Source organism: Ipomoea triloba, chromosome 2 (genome assembly GCF_003576645.1).
Source record: "Ipomoea triloba cultivar NCNSP0323 chromosome 2, ASM357664v1".
Taxonomy (NCBI): domain Eukaryota; kingdom Viridiplantae; phylum Streptophyta; class Magnoliopsida; order Solanales; family Convolvulaceae; genus Ipomoea; species Ipomoea triloba.
In genome coordinates this window covers 13,035,856-13,056,272 of record NC_044917.1, presented here as the reverse complement: position 1 = coordinate 13,056,272, position 20,417 = coordinate 13,035,856, and the positions used below count along the sequence as shown (strand labels likewise).

Here is a 20,417-nt window from a genome sequence, read left to right as displayed (position 1 = left end):
CGATCCAAGGATCGGATTTGCAATACGACTGAGAGGTCGAATTAATTGTGATCTAGAGATCCAATTTTACTGGACTTGCTCATGATCTAAGGATCAAATTCTCCGCGATCTGAAGATCAGATTTTACCAATCAAAAGATTGGATTTGTGCATACCTGGGGTATATTCTCTATCAAGATTTACACTAGTTGCCTCGTTAAAAACCTTAAACTAAGAAAAACCTAGTGGGAAAAAACTCAGCCAAGGAAAAAGAGTACAACTTCAAGTGTAAGATTTTGGACTACCGAGGGATAAAAATAGTTGTGGTCTGCAAATGCAATTTTTTTTTTCAATCAAGGGATTGGAGTTATTCGCGATCTAGGGATCGAGCCTTTAACACGATTAAGAGGCCAGGTTTAATTTTACCAATTTAGGGACCGTGCTTCACCAATCGAGAGATTGGATTTTATTCACGGTCCAATGACCTCTATTGATCTTTATTGATCATAAGTGAGAACGCTTCTTCCAATGCCCTTTACTCGGGCTAACTGGTCGTAGCTAGTTTGAGCTTGGTCAAACCTTGACCCAGATTACTTGGCTCCAAGATCAATCTTAGCCGATCGTGCGTGGTTACTTTTGAATATCATATTAATCACTACGATTGGTTTTGAAAACCAAAAATTATATGGACGGGACGATTTCCCCTTTTTGCACTAGTTTTATGAACCGAGATCCCCAAGTGGAGGGACGTTAGGAGACCCAAAAGTCTGATGAGACTGGGAAGGTCATTGTGCTTGGGAAGTGCATTACGATTGGGAACCGTAGGCCGAAGGAGTTGCCCTACAAACTAATCATGGAGTAGATATGATGGCCTCCTGAGCTTATTTTCAATTTTGATTGTGGACGAGAGGTGACCCGGTCGGGTTCGCGTTGTCGACGCGCCAAACCATACTTAGAGTATCGGTGGTCGATTTGCCTATCTTGTAGGACTAGGGGTTAAAGAGATCTGAATTTGCCGATCGAGGGCTCGAATCTTGACACGAATGAAGAGTTTGAATGCTACTGATCAAGCGATTTGGAGATCAAACATAGGACCATGGTCGGGCTCCCGATCTGGAGATCAAACATAAAGCCTATGGCCGGGCTTCCGATCAAGTGATCGGCGTTAATCTAGAGATCGTACGTAAGGACTATGGTCGGGTACCTCGATCAAAAGATCAGACCCAATCAAGAGACCGACTTTGATCCGGAGACCATGTGTAAGGCCCATGGTCGGACACCTCGATCAAGAAATATGCAACGATACGGAGACCAAGTATCAGGCCCATGGTCGGGCACCTCGATCAAGAGATCGGAAATGATCCGGAAACCAAGTATTAGGCCCATGGTCGGGCACCTTGATCAAGACATCAGCGCTGATCCAGAGACCAGGTGTTAGGCCCATGGTCGGGCACCTCGATCAAGAGATCGGCAACGGTCCGGAGACCAAGTATTAGGCTCATCGTCGGGCACCTCGATCAAGAGATCGGTAACAGTCCGAAAACCAAGTATTAGGCCCATGGTCGGGCACCAGGGGATCAAGAGATGGTGCTAATCCAGAGACCAGGTGTTAGGCCCATGGTCAGACACCTCGATCAAGAGTCAAGAGATCGGCAACGATCTGGAGACCAAGTATTAGGCCCATGGTCGGGCACCTCAATTAAGAGAACGGCGCTGATATGGAGTCCAAGTGTTAGGCACATGGTCGGGCACCTCGATCAAGAGATCGGCAACAATCCAGATACCAAGTATTAGACCCATGGTCGGGCACCTCGATCAAGGGATCGGCAACGGTCCAGAAACAAAGTATTAGGCCCATGGTCGGGTACCTCGATCATGAGATCGACAATGGTCCAGACACCAAGTATTAGGCCCATGGTCAGGCACCTCGATCAAGAGATCAACAACGGTCCGGAGACCAAATATTAGGCACATGGTCGGGCACCTCGATCAAGAGATCGTCAACGGTTCGGAAACCAAGTATTAGGTCCATGGTCGGGCACCTTGATCAAGAGATCAACGTTGATCTGGAGACCAGGTGTTAGGCTCATGGTCCGGCACCTCGATAAAGATATCGACAACGATCTGGAGACCAAGTATTAGGCCCATGGTCAGGTACCTGAATCAAGAGATCGGCGTTGATCCGAAAACCAGGTGTTAGGCCCAGTGTCGGGCACCTCGATCAAGAGATCGAAAATGCTTTGGAGAACAACTATTAGACCCATGGTCGAGCACCTCGATCAAGAGATCGACAACAGTCCGTAGACCAACAATTAGGCCCATGGTCGGGCACCTCGATTAAGAGATCTACAACGGTCCAAAAACCAAGTATTAGTCTCATGGTCGGACACCTTGATCAAGAGATCAACGCTGATCCAGAGACCAGGTGTTAGGCCAATGGTCAGGCACCTCGGTTAAGAGATCGACAATGGTTCGGAGACCCAGTATTAGGCCCATAGTCAGGAACCTCGATCAAGAGATCGGCACTAATTCGGAGACCAGATGTTAGGCCCATGGTCGGGCACACTAATCAAGAGATCGGCAACGGTCCGAAAACGAAGTATTAGGCCTATGGTCGGGCGCCTCGATCAAGAGATCGACAACGGTCCGGAGACCAAGTATTAGACCCATGGTCGGGCACCTAGATCAAGTGATCAGCAACAGTCCGGAGACTAAATGTTAGCCCCATAGTGAAAGAACCTTATCTAATTAACATCAGGAATAAGATGTTGCAACATTGGGCGGAGGTGAGGAAAATAATTTTCATAGGTATGTTAAATTTTGTCTAATATTATTTATATGTATGCAATAATTAAAATAATGACCCTATAGTGTGTGTGTGTGTGTATATATATATATATATATATATATATATATATATATATATATATATATATATATATATATATATATATATATATATATATACTGATCCTAAAAGTATATAATAATTGATGATTTTGAGTTCGATACTGAGGATATATATATAAACACAAAATACTCACAATGTCTTGCTCTGACGTACCACTACTTGAGTTCAAGTTCTCAATCTGTACAATACTTTCTCTTAATTTGGAGACAACTGTTATTATAGTTTGCACCCGAGTTTGAAATGACCTCCATGGTCGAGTTTTACCAACATGTGATTGTAGTAGCACTTCATGATAATCATTCATAACACGAGTTCAAAATACTTCCCAGATTGATAATTACCCTTAACTTTATCTTGGAAAAAATTAGCATACACACGACAAAGGACTTGATCTTCTTCAATAGGTAGAGATGAGAGTACTCTATTTCAAGATTTTCATGCTCGACATAGGCAAATTAAAGATAAAGAAGCGCATTATGCGTTTTGTGATAGTATTGATTGAGCATATGTGTGAACGATATTATAATTCTCAAAATTAAATGTAATGGATGTTCTGTGATATATTATTGTGGAATAAAATACTATTTACATTATAATTATATTATATTTGATATTAAAATATTAAATTTATAATACAAAATTTTAATTTATGAGAAAACAAATTATTTTAGGGAAGAAATAAAATTGGGTGCAAAGGGTTGGAGATGCTCTTAGGGGAGAAATTGCAAGACCACATACGTGAAAAATATTCCAAGGGAGAACTAGTGAGATAGAGAGAAGGAAGAAGAAAGAGAATAGAGTTTAAAGTGGGAAGGAAGTTAGGTTTTGGTTATATTTATAACGAAAATTATGTATTTTCATCGTATTTATACTTATTTATTAATTCTGGCGGTACTATTTAAAAAAAATTGAAATAATATTTAAGGGATGCAAGTTAACTTTGTCAACACTTTGTATATAGTACAAAGACAAATCTCTCACATTCTAACATAATTTTTTTCCAGACACCTTAGTTTCCAACTTAGATATGACTGCTACAACTTGTTTACCTTTAAAAACAAAAAAAAGTTAATTGTATCTTTTTAGCAAGTTGGAATGCTAACTTGAAAATTTTATAAATTTAAAAATTTTTTAAAATAAGTTAAGAATTCTTTTTGAGTACTACTAAAAAACATACGGAAGTAGTTATGAACAGATACTGCATTGTAATAGAGTTAGTAGTATTCAAAAAAAAAAAAAAACATACCTCTAACCCACAATCTTCTATATGAAAGTACAACTTGGTGTCACTAAACCACAAGGTCTTGACAATAATTTAAGAATTTATTTGATCATTTTCTTATAATAATTCATGAGGTGTAAAATACAAAATATTTTAACAGCATAGAAGTACTTGCTTAGTTGCTTTATAAAATTGGCAGGAAGTTTTAACCCTCAAACTTTACATAAAAAATTCAAAATGCCAAAAATGGTCGGGAGGCTTCCCTAATACTGAAAACTACAGGGGAGAGATTTTGGTACATAAAAACTTAGGGGGAAAAAGCGTAAGGTGTTCAATCTTGATCACTTGAAGTTATAATTATAATTATATAAGAGTATACAAATCGCAACAAATATGCAGAATTTTCATTTTGGCCCGGATCGGAAATGTCGTCGCAGGGTAACGATCCACGGTTGCCGTCGGCTGCGAAGCCGTACAAACCTCAGCCGGTAGCTTCTCAAGATCTTCCTATGGACTACTCCGGCTTCATCGCCGTCGTCTTCGGCGTTTTTGGTGCCATGTTCCGAGTGTGTACTTTCACTATATCTACCTCCGATCTGATTCTATTTTGAAACTAGTTATTTGTTCTTCGTCCTCAGTCGAACGAAACAACATTGGTTCCTGTATATTTTGGCCCCGTTATACTGTATGCTTTGGTGAATTTTGCAATCTGATGATCTGTGTTTTCTTTTTGCAGTACAAGATATGTTCGTGGCTCGCGATAATTTTCAGTGCGCAATCACTTGCTAACATGAAGAACATTGAAACTGATCTTAGGCAAATCTCCATGGCCATGATGTGAGTTTTAGATTTTCTTTGTTATTGTGATTTCTAGATTTTTTTTTCTTGAAATTTGAGCATGTTTTTTTTTTGGTAATGTGTTTCTTACTTTCGTGTGCTTGAATTTGAATTTCTGCCAATGTATGTCTTGTTTGATTTAAACAAAATGGGATTCTGGTGTTGTACTGATAGAGATTAAGTTTGTAAATTGCAATGAATTGAAGGAACTTTTTCTGAATTTCATCTTCTAACAAAGTATTTCAATATATAACATAATAACTAGTGTCACACAATTAGTATAATAATGAGAGCTAATTTCTAATTTAGTCCTTGACTATGGTGGTGTTTTCTAATTTACTCCTTAACTAATAATTTGACTTTATTTTTTACTCGCTTGAGTCGGCTCAATCACTCTTTTTGTTTGGAGAATCATTGACTTTAGTGGTTGTGCTCAATTTTTCTCTGCTAGCTATAGACCTATAGTTCATCTCGTCTTGGTGACATTTGAGGTTAAAAGGCAAATTACTATCTCTAAGTAGATTTTCTCTGTAGTCAATTCCTGAATTCCTAGTTTGACTCCATTAAAGCTCCTTCTAATATATTTAGACAATTTAATGAAAACTTAGGTTTGAGTGTTATGCCTACATCTAGTTGCCAATGCAAAATTGGTGATTGACAAACCTTAACTTTGACAATTTTTTTTTGTTGACAAGCTAGTAATTACCCTTTAACTCTCAAATTTCACAGAAATGACTGGTAATGAAAGATCAAATCGGGCACCACTAAAGTTGAAGGAAAAGTTAAATTGTTAGTCAAGGACTAAATTGGAAATTGTCATCATATTTAAGGACTAAATTAGGATTAACTCTAATAATTATTAGGGAAAATGATACTTTTGTTTTAGGGTATAGTAGACTCAATCCTTGAGTTGTTTTTCCGCCTCCACTCTTGGTCCCTAGGTTGACATATGAATGGTGCTTTTGATTCCTAAGTATCAAAGAAGTACATTGATTATAATTTGCCCAAACATCTTTCTACTGAGTATCATGCTATCTCCTAGCTCTAATTCCATCATGGATTTATATTTCGGGTACTAAAAGCACCACTTCAATTTCAATCTAACGACCAAAACTGGAGGTATCAATAATTTAAGGACCGAGTTTACTGTACACCAATAATTCGAGGGACCAAAAGTGTTATTACTTTTATTGTTGTTGTTGTTGTTATTTTAATATGATTCATGCAATATTTGAGCAACCATACCATAGGTTGATGCCCTTGACATGATCTCAAGTTAGATATCGTATTTTGGGCTATGTTTTTGATTTTCCATTGTTACATCTTATTGCCTGCAAATTTATGTGAAGTGCAATTTACTTTTGTTGTGTGTAACCACACTATTCTTATTCATTGCTGGGCTTGGCAAAAAGTAGGATCTTTTTTTTTTTTTTTTTTTTTGAAGGTGCAAAAAGTAGGATCTTAAATTGAAAATGTTTGGCATTTTAAATATTTGTGTTAGATCTAGGGTGTTTGGGTTAACTGTCAATTTAACACTCTACTTTGTGTAATCCCATTTTCTGCTTTTCAGAAGTAGTGACATTTTGAGTGTTATAATTTTCAGGACGTTTGTGATAGAAATTCTGTGAAATTTTTAAAGTAGAAAACAGAATAGTGGCTCAAGATTAGGACCCCTAAGTCATGGAAGTTAGGATGTTATGCAACCTTCTTTTTCTGAAAAATAATAAAGTTGTATATACAGTTTTCAAGAAATATCTGTTCATATAAACAATAGGGTTGAATATATATCTTGATGGATATAACAAAGTAATTATTCATCTTACAGTCTTCCTATTTGGTTGTGTTGCTAGCACTTTGAAATCTTCATTGTAGAAATTTCCCTTTTCATCATCTTCGCAATAGCAATAAGTGATTCATCCAACAATCTCAATATGTTTGTTTAGTTCTCTTTTCTATCTGTTTACTCTAAATGTTTCTTTCCATGCGTTAATTGACTTTTCTATGTGCTTTGTCTTTTTTACTCCTATTTTCAGTTTGTTTATTTTTATTTTTATACTGTGTATGTTGATTTGAACTTTTATTTATATTTTATTGATTCAAAAAGTTGCCTGCCATTTTTAAAATTTGAGGGTTGCAAAAACTTTAAGGGTGTGTTTGGTTGGGGCCTTTTGCACCCTACTATGGCTTTTGATACCCATTATCATGTTTATTTGCCTACTTTTGTTATCCTACTATTGGATTCAAATCCTTTAGTAATTATAAAATCCATTACCTTTTTACTCTTCTACTTTTGAACAATGGAATAAAAAATAAGTGAGAAAAAAATGAAAAAAATTAAAAGCCATTGTCTATGCATTAAATATGGAATTTTAATATATACACACATATATGTACGTGTATATATGTGTGTATATATGTGTGTGTGTGTATATATATATATATATATATTTAGATTCCAATTCCTATTTACTACCAAACAAAGTGATTCATTCTACTTAAATCCATTACCATTACCAAGTATTTGATTCCATTACTATTTTGATTTCAATGTTTGAACCAAACACACCCTAAGTCTTCTGGGATATTAGATGGGCTCAAAAGTTAGAGGGAGTTGGGGTGAATAGTCTACCCTCAAGGCCTCAACTATGACTCTGTTTGGTATTACTAACTGATAAGTTATAAACTAGTTGCTTGGTATTTGATGATAGATGTTGATGGGTAGTTGTTTAGCTAGTTGAAAGAATTAGAAGTACTTAGTACTTAGTAGAGTTTATTGAAAAACTAGTTAATTAATGTAAAATGACTTCAAAGAATATGTTTTTTTGGGTTGAAGTACTGGAGAAGTCCCTGAAATAGTATGATCCTGCAATCTTCATAGCATTCGTAGATACTGTCTTAAAGATTTCTTGAGCTGTTCTTTAGTTGTTGTGGTTGGTGCGTGTCTGTACATGCGTGCGTATACACCCTTCTAGTATCCTATTATATCTGGTATAGACTCTTTTGGCGTTAATCCTTTTTAGTGTTAAACCATTTAAGAGGGTTGAGCAGTTGAACATTTGAATGTGCAACAGATTGAAGCATCTGCTCAATCTCAACTAAAAGTCTAAGCTGATAGTTAGATTGCACATTTACGTTTATATATTATATGCTCAACATGTTCCCTCACGTGTGCGGGCTGATTACTTTTTTATGTGCTCTGCAACACGTGGAACATAGTCTCTTTTTTATCGGGTGACGTGTGATACCAAATTGAAGCATGTGTTTTATCTCAACTAAAAGCTTAAGCTGATAGTTGGATTGCACATTTACGTTTATATATTATATGCTCAACACAACAAGATGTCTGATCCGGTTATTGTAGTTTATTTTTCTAAAATTTCATAGGGGTTTGATTTAAACTGAAGTTTATTTCTTTGCTGCTTTGTGCATAAACTGTTTTCACTTTGATGAATAAGTGAGTATTCCCCAAGTCTTAAGTAAAAAAAAAAAAAATGACCCGCTATTTGTGTTTTGGAATGGCAGGTTTGGTATTATGGGGTTGGTGACAAATTACTTGGGTGTTGGCCCTCGATCAAGCAAGAAATAAATTTCATTTGGCATTTCCCAGCCACTTTACGTTTCTGTTTTGGTTATCAAATCAGAGTAGAAAGTTTTTCAATTGTTACGAGCTCATGGAACTAGAGTACTAGACTGGAAACTTAGCTTGGTATTTATCATAAAAATTTGCTTGGTTTCGTATGATATTGTTTCAAGTTAATTGCTATATTTGCCAAGTAGATTTCATACTATTTTTTTCTTTAATAATTTGGAGAAACCTTGGTTGATATTTTGGCTTCTTTCTCGGGTGAAAGATGAAGAAATGAGGAATAAAATATCCACAAAAAATAGTATCGCCACTATAATATAATCACCCAGACGATGTAACATTTCTTGAGCCAACAGGCTCATCAATAGTGATATACTGATATCATGGGTCAAGAGGTATGTAGGGGTAAATTATATCTGGACCTTGTTTTATAAACATAATACTCTTTTTTATTTAAGATTTATAATAAAAATGATATGAATTGATTAATAATCACTTAAATATATGAGTTAATTCTATTTTTTGTCATAGATTTATAGGTGACACCGTGACAGTCTATTTTTAGTCATTTTTTATTAGAACATCAACATTTGGTCTAGTATTATTGTGGCATGATCATTTGGTTTTTCATATATACAAAGACATTTTGGTCATTTTTATACAAATTGAGTTGACCCTATTATATTTGTATGTTTATTTTTTTGAAAAAATTCATAATTGAAGATTGAAATGTCTTTGTATTTAATGACATTAAAAGTGTTTTGCTAATAAAGGATTAATAATGGTCATGTCACAATAATACTAGGATCAAATGTGGATGTTATAATAAAAAAAAACTAAAAATGGATTACCACTTATAAATCTAGGACCAAAAGTGGAATTAACTCTAAATATATTATAGAGTATTATATATATATATAAAAGTATATTTGGTTAATAATTTTTAAATGACAGTTGTAATAGTGATTTATAAACTTAAGATAGTGAGGAATTTATTGCACATACAATAATAATTTTAAAAAGTTGCAATGATAATTTTATGAAGTTGCAATATGATTTTATAAACATACAATGATACTGATTGATTTAAAATCAATTTAAGTAATGGCTTTATGAATTTATGATGATTTTTAAAATTTACGTGACTTTATCAATATGTATATTAATTGAAAAAAAAAAGACTTAGAAAAAGAATTAATGTGTCATTTAAAACATTCCAATTAAAGTATTTTTAATAATATATTTTTATACATTAATTTTATTTGTAAAATAAAATTGTAAAGAGAAAATTAAGAATGACTTGCTGGTCTATGGTCTATATAATATTCTAGACACAATTCTCCTTATAAGAATTTTTATTTTTATATTATATAACATTCAATGAGTAATATAATGTAATATATATAGAATAAAATTTGAAAATTTAAAATGCGAAGAATCCTTAAATAACATATTTCAATTTTATTCATCGCTTATTGTGGTACTGTCACTGGATTTTCTTAGGTTAAGGTTTTTAATTAGGCAACCGGTGCATCACATGGTTTAACATACTTCGTGTATTCTTTTCCTCGTCTAGATTTTTTTTCACTGGATTTTCTAGCGAGGCATGAGTATAGTTTGATAATGGCAAGGGGGGGAGTGTTATAAATATTATTATTATGACCATTATCACAAAACTTTTCATTTGCCTTATATTTATTCCATTATTTATGTTGAAGGATATGAAGAGTTGTATGGATGTGTGTGTGTGTGTGTGTATATATATATATATATATTATATTGAAGACTTAATGAAGGGATGAGATTGTGTTCTTGAGTTCTATACCTTGTGTTCTTCTCTTTTTCCCTACCTCTTTACATTTTATTATTTTACATACAATTTATTGGCAATTGCCGTGCAACTATAACGTGGAAATTGAGCTAATGGAAAAGCCAAATTACAACAAGTTATCAGCACGAGTCTCTATCATAATTTTCGGTGAACAGTATGCTTGGTATCTTGTCTTATGCATTTTATTGTGGAAATGAGGAAAGTGAAAATTGCATCGTGTATCATTAAACTACTAAAGCCTTTGTATGACTTGAATATTATTGACTGAGCATTTTCCTCCTGAAGAAAGAATATGCAAATAATATGTATCATTATGTGTTCGTTAAAGAATTGCTAATGGAGTTATTTATTTATCATCTCAGTCGATATTGATGGTTTATATGTTATTGGAACACATAGAGAGCTTCGTGATATTAGCTCATGCCGGAAGATAGAGTTTTGAAATAAAAGACTTGGGAAAATATTGTCTTGGCCTGAAGATCGAACTTCTCTTTGAAGAAGTTTTATACACCAGTTAGCCTACTTGAAAATGTCACGAAGATATTTTATATGGATAAGTATCATTTACTTATCACACCAATGGTTGTCCAATAATATCTTGAAGTAGATAAGCGACCATTTAGACTCAGAAATGATAATGAGGATATTTTGGGACTAAAAGTCCATTACTTTGTTGCTATTGGATCACTATTATAGAACTAGAAGTTCCATAGTCGCATCAGGCTTGATATTGAATTTGCCATGAAATTGCTAGCAACATTTAGTGTTTCCCCTACAATGAAATATTAGAATGGTGTTTAACATATATATCCTCCAGCATCTTCAAGGTACAAAGATTCTGACTTTTATGTGAGAAACCAATATGTGGTTTTGGTGGTCTACTTGGGTACTGACTCTTTTATTTGATCCCCATGATGTCAAGGTCCAAACTGGTTATGTTATGTTTTTACCCTTAATGTCCCATGAGGACAAATAAAGATTGTGTTGCACAAACAAGTAGTAAGCTTGTTAAAGGGAACCTTACAAAACATATTGCGGGCACCTAAGTTCTTCTACCCACATGAACTCCAGAACAGTGGTAAAATTCTTATTGAGAAATTTTGCCCTAGTGAACAATCTGGCAGATATGTTCACTAAGTCCCTACCTACATCCACTTTTGAGTAGTGTGTTCATAAAATTGGGATGCGTAGGTTTTGAAGATTGTTGTCTTCAGCGAGGCGAATAGACTTGGAAGATTGTTATCTTCAAGGAGCGTATCTTCAAGGAGCGACAATTACTAGCTGCGCTGGAATGGACAGTCTAGAAGACTTTTGAAATCCTGAAGATTATGCTCCGAAAGCATATGGTTGTACTATTTTTCCCTTACCTAAGTTTTTCCGACTCGGTTTTCTTAAACAAAGGTTTTTAATGAGGCAACCAATATAGGTGCACTTGAATGGATAGTCCTGAAGACCCTAAAAATTTTGAAGATTATGCCCAGAAGGCTTATGGTTGTACTCTTTTTCCCTTAGCTAAGTTTTTTCCCACTTGATTTTCATAGGCTAAGGTTTTTAATGAGGAAATTGGTGCAACACATGGTTTGAAATACTTCGTGTACTCTTTTCCTCGACTAGATTTTTCCCACTAGGTTTTTCTAGCGAGGTCTTTAACGAGACATGAGTATAGTTTGATAATGGTCAATGGAGAGTGTTATAAATATTATTATTATGGCCATTATCACAAAACCTTTCATTTGCCTTATATTTATTCCATTATTTATGTTGAAGGATATAAAGAGTTGTATAGATGTATATATATTCATATTGAAGGCTTAATGAGGGGATGAGATTGTGTTCTTGAGTTCTACACCTTGTGTTCTTCCCTTTTTCCCTACCTCATTACATTTTATTATTTTACATACAATCTACTGGCAATTACTGTGCCACTATAACATAGAAATTGAGCTAATCAGAAGGTCAAATTACAACAAATTTTAATTTGTTTATCAAAATTAGTCTTCCGTTTAAATTTCCATCACTCGACGGTTTAATAAAGTTGTAATGTAATTTCATCATTTAATTAAAAAAAATTTATAAGAGAGAGAGAAATTACATGTTGGGGGTAAGAAAGTTGAATGATTATATTATGTATGACAAACAAATAAAAATCAATGATGTAATGGTGTAGAATTAAAAGAGTAGCACTAAGCTATGCTCAGACCTCGAAACTCTAATGAATGAGTATTGGTGGAATGGAAGAAATGGTAGTAGCAGAGGTATTAGGTGGCTTTCCGGGGAAAGGCTTACCACCCCTAAAAAGATGGGATGTAACTATGATTTTTACGCTGCACACATGGTTTTCCGGCAGCTTTCGTGGTTCTCCGGGAAGCATCGACTGTAGCTTCAGTTTTCTTTCCATCATAGTCGGGTATACTTTGCAAGTAGTAAGCACAAAGTTTGTGGCCAAAACCAATTCCTCTTCCCTCATGAGTCATGTCCATGGAGGTACAATAACACACCCCTACCAGCAGCCTCAATTTGCTTCATTGCAATGGTTAGCTGTGAACCACAATCACACCTGGCTGATCGAAATATGTCACTAGTGAGACAGTCCGAGTGCAACCGGCCTGACAAGCACGTTTAGTCCATCTCCAATTTCACCCTGTATAAGCCATGCATACTGATATTGATAAAGGAATATTTACAGCAGATAAAACTTGAAATGCAGAGCTCACAAAAATTTCCCAAATAGGCTATAAGCCTATAAGTGGGTAGAAAAATTGCAAATTAGCAGAAAAAAATGAACATGAGAGCAGGCATGTATTCATGGTATAGATATACGGAATTAATTAATTAATTGAAGAAGAAGAAGAAGAAGAAAGTGGTCCCCACATTTTTGGCATGGGTGCAGCAGCAGTTTTCCGGCAGCTTTCGTGGTTCTCCGGGAAGCATCAATTGTAGCTTCAACTTTCAAGGCATCCAACATCACATGATTTTTATTCTTGTATATATGTCTTGGCCTAACTCGCTTCTATAGCTATGGAGTCATCCTGGTGGAGCTAATCACAAGGCTTGAAGCTCTCTCATCGGACAACAATGTCAGGCTGATATCTAAAATTGGTCCAGTGTTGAAAGATGTGTCTAAACCAGGTGGGGTACTCAAGAGAGAAGATGACGTGTTGCCACTAAACCTGTAAAACATTTCCACATCTGCATATTATTACAGGTAACCAGTAGGTTACCTACAAAAAGTTCTAGGCGAAAAAGAAATTATAGTTTGTGGATCGAAAAGTCACTTATGAAAGTTGAGGGTGTGGCATGAAGAATCGCTTATGGTTCATGGTGCGGGATGACACTTTAGCCTAAACTATATCATCCATTAACATTAAGGCCCTGTTTGGTAAATGGCTGTTGGCTATTGGGTTGGCTGTTTGGGTTAGAAGGTATGATTTGTTGATAATATTAGTGGATTCTAGAAAGTTGTTTGATAAATTAGCTGTTAGCTTATAGCTTTTTGGTATAATTTCTTTCTTAAAAAGCTAATTGAAAAGGCTGCTTTGAGTAACCTTTTGAATTTTAGCATTTTGAAGTTAAAAAAGCTTATTAACCAAACAACTAATAGTAGTTAAATAAGCCAATTTAATAGGCTGATTATTTACCAAACAGGGCTTAATTAAAATTTTAAACCAAATAAAATCCATGATATCTTATACGGAGTAATACTTAGTGCACATTTTCGCCTTGTGACCTTAACCAACAAACAACCACAAAGAAATAAACCAGTTTAGAGTTATTTTCGCCTTGTGACCTTAACCAACAAACAACCACAAAGAAATAAACCAATTTAGATTACCCATAACTGACCTTAACCAACAAACAACCACAAAGAAATAAACCAGTTTAGATTACTCATAACTGACCGGCTCAAATCAAGAAGGCAATAGACCTCTTCCGTTGGGAGTATATTCAACAATAAGTAAGAAACCGGTTCATGCAAACGTATTAATCCAATAATTTTAACGAATTGGTAACAACCTCTTAAGATAGGAAAATTAACCCCTACACTGATTAGTTTCATGTTGCGTTAAAAATTTTCAAGTCTAAGTCATGAATCTACAATTGCTTTGTATCATACAAACAAAACCAGGAGTTTGGACGAATATCCCATGGAGATAGAGATTGAGATGGAGAAATCACATCTAAACACAAGAAAAATATATCAATAGTTGGCATTATTCTAAAATATAAATAATTCAATTTATAAATATTATGGTAGAGCTAAACTACTTTAACTCTTCTTCAAAAAAAAAAAAAAAACTACTTTAACTCATGCTGTTCCACCTATGCATCTGTACTTCAGGGTTCAATGATAAATAGAGGCTGCAAAGAGGCAAATAAGAAGTTAAATACAGGACATGTGAGCGATTAAAAGGTGTGAGTGCATGAATTTAGAAAGAACGAGATACCATGTCTACGCTGACAGGCTTGCCATCTTCAGCAACTATCTCGACTACTGTCCCAGACTGCTCAGCCTGTCAAGAACGCAAGATGGTTATTTCTACAATGGGCTGGTAGCACAAAAAAGCTAAGTAATCTAAAACGAGTAACAGAATCACTAGAGCATGGCCATGACTGGGGAATTCATTCCTACATTGCACACGCCCCAAAACAGTAATGATTTTGACTTTTGAGCATTGAAATATGAATACATGCCCATGCCCTCTTAATAGTTAATACAAGTGGCCCGCATGGATAGCTCAACTGGTCACAAAGGTGAAATTTGTCACAAGAGACCAATGATCGAGTCTCACCAGCGGCAGTGTGGGAGAAACCTCTCAAAATGAGGAGGGCTCCTTGTGCGCAGTGAGCAAAGTCTAGCCACTGTTGATCAGTTGAGTCACCATGATTGACCCCAGCAAGGTGTGGGGGCGACTGGGGTGGGCGATTCCACCTTTTGTCACAAGTTAATACAAAGGTGAGAAATGATATTGGTTATGCTGGGTGTGGGGGTGATTCCACCTTTTGTCACAAGTTAATACAAAGGTAAGAAATTATATGGGTCATGCTTCACACAATGAATAAGCATATGACTTCTTTATCCTTCGACACACACATCTTCAAAATAATCCCATTAATCATTTGTCAATCAAAATGGAAAATGGAATTACCCTATATAAAGTGAATTATTGAGCTATTATGTAGGGGCTATATGCTCACCTCAATTTCATTCATCAATTTCATTGCCTCAATGATGCAAACTACCTGACCCTTTTTAATCTTGTCTCCAACCTGGAAAGCAACAAATGTAATCATGATGTGATATGAGAATATAGAAACTGTAAAGTATATGAAACATTTTTGGAGATAGACTATGGAAGCTAGCATAAGAGGCAAATGGTTATTGCAGATAGTACAATATCAAAATATTTAACACACTTTTTGGTATTACAATTAATAGAAACATCTGCTACAGAAATTTAACAAGAACTTTAAAAGTTTTACGGCAATATTATTAAGCCAGTCAATTATATTTTTACTGTTCACTGGTTTTTCTTTCATTTTCTTTTCTCCTATTGTCTTTAGTGGGAATTCTTTCCCCGTATGTAAAGGCAAAACATTATAGTTAAATTGTTGAGCTTTATCCCAATGATAGAGTGTAATTCTTTTGAATCCCACAGCCATAGTGGGCCAGGCTTCAAACAGTTCAAATAAAAATAGTTAACATAAGAACTTTGTCAGAAATTGTAAAATACCACAGAAACTAATGGACAAAAGAAGCCGCAAAATCCATATTTCCTTCATTAGAGCTGCAACAGTACAGTTTATTGAGCCTTCAAACAAAGTTAATCCAACTACTCCAAGTTCAGTTCAGTCTCATTCACTTTGTGTAATGAAATACTCCAATAAGCTTCAGTTTGACTACTCAAATAGAAAATAAATGAGAAAACACAATCATAACGTCTCCCTGATCAAAAGCAATGTTTGCAATGGACTGGAAAATAAACAAGAACATTGTTTGCAAGTTTTGGAACCGAGGTCACCTGTGGGCTTGCAAACTGATGGGAGAGTGGAAAGAATCAGATAGCAGAAAGGTAGTTTGAAGAAAATTGGCTACTTCCATAAAACATTTCAGACCAATATTTTATGCCTATGGGAGTTGTTGGTTTTATAAGAGATGACCCAACATAAAAACCCCCCAGCACAATGTGAAAAAAGAGTGAATGAAATGGACTTGATAAGTGATTTCAGCATTGTTGATGAAAGTGGATTACACAGGAGTAGTGCATGAGATAAGAGAGGTGATTAGGTGCGTTGACTCTTTCTCCCCCCCCCCCCCATCTATATTTATACCCTTCAGGCACATTTATTATACAATAATTGTAATTAATATTCTTTAGTTATGGCATTTAAGGCATCCAATGATCAAGTGATCATTGCCAATTCAGTTACACTGCAAGGGTCCTACCCATCAAATGGTTATTTGCTGCTATGTTTGGTCAGCTCCACTGCTCGTGCCCGGTCAGGCTGAGCACCAGCTCTGCAAATTGTATCAGTCAGGCAGGGCAGGACACTGCCATTGGGCTGGACATTTTGGGTTCTAGTCCCTCACCATTTTGGCCCTGGCAATCCTCTTGGGCCAAAGGGGGTGGTTATCCCAACATAGATAAAACATTTTATAGCCAAAAAGTGTTTTATGGACACATCGGTTAAGTGAACAATGGAAATCATAAATGTTTTTTGCGTAAAACTGTTTATGCCTATTTTACATAAAATGGCCAGAACATTCAACTTCAGTTGCAAGGGTGTGGCAAAGTGATCAATTGAGAAGCAGATAAGTTATTTCAACTTTCCTTATCTTAACACGGCTACTAATTAAAACATTTCCAGAAGAGAACTAGTTTGAAACCAACAAAAAATCAATTCATGGTACAAGCAAAATATACTTGAAAACATCGATAGTAAGATACCTTAACAAAAGGTGGTGCACCGGGGGCAGGGGAACGGTAAAAAGTTCCAGCCATGGGGCATTTTAGCGGGGGATGAGATGACTTTGCTTTTGCAGGCGCAGGTGGTGGAAGAGCAGGAGCAGCTGGAAGGGGTGCAGGAGCAGGACCAGGTGGCATTTGAGGCTGGACCATTGGCTGAACAAAAGCGGGCTGTGCTGTAGAAACTAGAGCTGCTGTGATGTTCATCGGGGATAACGCTTCCTTTTTCCTTATAAGGATTTCGCATTCCATTTGCTTTAACTGCACCTCTACAATGTCCTTTGAATCCACAAGCCTAAAATCCAAAAACAAAAAAAAAATGAATAAAATAACAATTGTAAGACAAAACAAGCTGAAATGCTCACAATCATGAAAAGTGTACTCACTTCACAAGATTGGCTGCTTGAGACAAGAAAGCTGAAATGGAGGTAGCATCAGCCATAGCCTTGGGAACTTCTTCCTCAGTGGCTAGATGTGAATTTGTAGATTTCTCAATAGCAGAAACCTAAACATTCCAAAAAACAATAATAAATTTATTTTCCAGGACCAAAAGTAAAGCACTTTCTGGTTTTTGACTATGAGCACAAATGCTTTATACAAACAACACTATAAATTAACGTAACTAAGTGTAATTCACCTCATTGAGCTGTGCAGACACCTTAAAACCACCCTGAAGGAGACAAAACCGTGTAAATTATTAATAAAAAAAATCAAAAAAATTAGAATTATGCTCGCAGCAGTAAAATTAAACATGAAACTCGAAAAATAAAAAAGATAAAAGGTAAAGAAACCTGAGGACGAGAGAGCAATGCGGGTGCCGATCTCGAATCGGAGGGGAAAGAAACAGAGGTCTGCGGCGGAAGCTGGTGGCGGGACTGGGACGAAGCACCAACAAAAACGGCGGAGGTATTGGGGCAAGGGACAGTGAAAGAAGCCATTTTGATAGAGAAACACCAAAACCCGATCAAGAAATGTGGGTAGTGAGTGTCTCACAGGATAGAATTCAAATGGAGATGAAGAGAGTGAGAGAGTAAGAGGGGGCGTTTTGATGAGAAATGGAGCGGTGGGTTTGATGAGAAACCATCAAAAGAGAGGCGATACGTACGAGAAACAAAAGCATGGGGTTCGTGCGACGGATGGTGCAATTTATACTCGTTTTAAATTTTATTGAAAAAAAAAAAAAAAAACTCAAGATTTTATAATAATAATAAATAAAAAAATTATTTAGGGAGAGGCTCTAAAATCGGAAAAGCCTCAAATACACCCTCGAACTTTATACGATAAATCAAATAGGCTCTAAAATTTTTAAAAGGTGAAAAAAAACATCTCAACATGCATGTCATTTTAATGCATTGGAACTCAAAAAGCTAGTAGTAACATGTAGTAGCAGGATGTTAGGGTTCCGACGATATTCCGACTATCTCTGGAAAAACAACTGAAAATCGACGATTGATGGTCATTTTCCGGTGCAAAAGGTGACCAGCTTTCTCCTTCTTAATTGACTAGATAAGGCAACCGACGATTGTTCATTGGTTGGCGATCGCCAATTTTTCTTCCAGAGGTAGCTGGAATATCGCTAAAACCCTAGTGATCTACTATTACGGGTCACTAAATAGTTTTTAGACTTTAATGCACTAAAATAATATGTTGATGTGCTTAATTTTAAATTTTAAAAGTTCGAGGTTTTAATTGACATCTCATATAAAGTTATGGACTGTATTTGACCATTTTCTCAAGATTTATAAGGAAAATAAATTACTTAAAAAGTATTCAAATTTCTTTTTCATATTTTAGGAATTGAATTTTCAAAATTAGAAAAAAAAAAATTCCCCACCAACGAAATATGTAAATTGATAGCTTTAATTTTTTATTTTTTATTTTTTACAAATAAAATGGGATCTAAGTATCCCTCTAGAAAATAATATTTTCACGCTTATCTTTTTCTATATAAAAGCAGCAACATTGTGTAATTAGGAAAAAAACAAATTTCCAACCTAGTGAAAACCACGCTGTTTTGACAAATTTATATTAATACAAAATAATGTGTTAGTGTGCTCTAAATACATGCTGAAATTTTGTAATTTTACTTAAGTTTGATAAAATTTTATACCCAAGTCATAGCATAAGTATGTTGTCAAGGCTTTCAAATGGAACAACAATGGAGGACTTGATAAGTGAACAAACTGTTTCATATCAGTTTTTTTACATCAGTCAATGATCTAATATGTTTTTTTTTTTTTTTGGTGATGTCTTAGCTTGTTATAAATGAGAAATTGAAAATGCAATTGTGGTTAGGGATGGCAATGTGCCAATGTGCCCCTTCCCCGACAGGGATCCCCGATCCCCGCCCTGACGGGAGCTGGGGGTGGAAAAAATTTTCGAGGAACGGGAACGATGACAGGGATACCCCTTCCCGTCCTGCCTTGTCCCCGAATAATTATTATAATTAAAAGTAATATATATATATATATATATATATATATATATATATATATATATATCATTTTTAAAATTAAAATCTTAATTTTTTAAATTAAAATTACACTAATTTAAATTTTTGGCTAAGAATTGATCGGGGACGGGGATTCTCCGTCCCCGCCTAATTCTCCGCAAGGACGGGGATGGGGATTATTGTCCATTCCCTGCCGGGGATGGGGGCGGGGACAGGATCGGAGTTTCGGGGACGAGGACGGGGAGTATACTCCCCGCCCCCGCTCCTCCCCGTTGACATCCCTAATTGTGGTAGTGTAACTGTTCTTTTCTTTTCTTTAGAAATGAAAATGACATATGAATTGAAAGTGCGTATAGGTTGAATGCCTACTTCCACTTATTGACATGGAAACAACAAAGTACTTAAATATATACGAAGTAATAATTATTTCAACAAGTACTCCTTCTTCTCATTTTATGTGTCTAATTCGGTTAACGAGGCTTGATTAAAGTTATTTTTAAATTTAATTTTTCATAATATTAAGTTTAATATTAGTATATAAAATTTATATATTTAGAAACTACATTAAAAGTACTATTAAATATAAAACAAATTAAATTTAGAAATAATTAAAAAATACTAAAGAAAATAAGCAA

General features: G+C 35.4%; 2 protein-coding genes across 2 annotated transcripts; one reads left to right on the top strand and one right to left on the bottom strand.

The window, feature by feature from the left end:
• The first annotated feature begins 4,493 nt into the window (after window positions 1–4,493).
• LOC116009756 (protein Asterix) lies at window positions 4,494–8,772 on the top strand. The gene is made up of 3 exons (XM_031248884.1): window positions 4,494–4,677; window positions 4,848–4,948; window positions 8,471–8,772. The coding sequence occupies exons 1-3, from the start codon at window positions 4,537–4,539 to the stop codon at window positions 8,532–8,534; spliced, it is 306 nt and encodes a 101-aa protein (XP_031104744.1). The 5' UTR covers window positions 4,494–4,536; the 3' UTR covers window positions 8,535–8,772.
• Window positions 8,773–14,544: 5,772 nt separating this feature from the next.
• Window positions 14,545–18,430, bottom strand: LOC116010695 (biotin carboxyl carrier protein of acetyl-CoA carboxylase 1, chloroplastic-like). The gene is made up of 7 exons (XM_031250199.1): window positions 18,122–18,430; window positions 17,968–18,000; window positions 17,717–17,835; window positions 17,313–17,625; window positions 15,562–15,633; window positions 14,811–14,876; window positions 14,545–14,724 (listed from the first exon to the last, which is right to left on the bottom strand). Exons 1-7 carry the CDS (start codon window positions 18,266–18,268, stop codon window positions 14,701–14,703), a joined length of 774 nt encoding a protein of 257 aa, XP_031106059.1. The 5' UTR covers window positions 18,269–18,430; the 3' UTR covers window positions 14,545–14,700.
• Window positions 18,431–20,417: the final 1,987 nt, after the last annotated feature.

Bases quoted from the DNA above. Each gene is read 5' to 3' on its own strand.
- LOC116009756 (XM_031248884.1), top strand. From the start codon at position 4,537: ATGTCGTCGCAGGGTAACGATCCACGGTTGCCGTCGGCTGCGAAGCCG. The intron at 4,678-4,847 runs GTGTGTACTTTC...TTCTTTTTGCAG, and splicing joins TTTTTGGTGCCATGTTCCGA to TACAAGATATGTTCGTGGCT. The intron at 4,949-8,470 runs GTGAGTTTTAGA...TTGGAATGGCAG, and splicing joins CAAATCTCCATGGCCATGAT to GTTTGGTATTATGGGGTTGG.
- LOC116010695 (XM_031250199.1), bottom strand. From the start codon at position 18,268: ATGGCTTCTTTCACTGTCCCTTGCCCCAATACCTCCGCCGTTTTTGTT. The intron at 15,634-17,312 runs GTATCTTACTAT...GTTGCTTTCCAG, and splicing joins GTGCACCACCTTTTGTTAAG to GTTGGAGACAAGATTAAAAA. The intron at 14,877-15,561 runs GTGAGCATATAG...CGTTCTTGACAG, and splicing joins AATTGATGAATGAAATTGAG to GCTGAGCAGTCTGGGACAGT.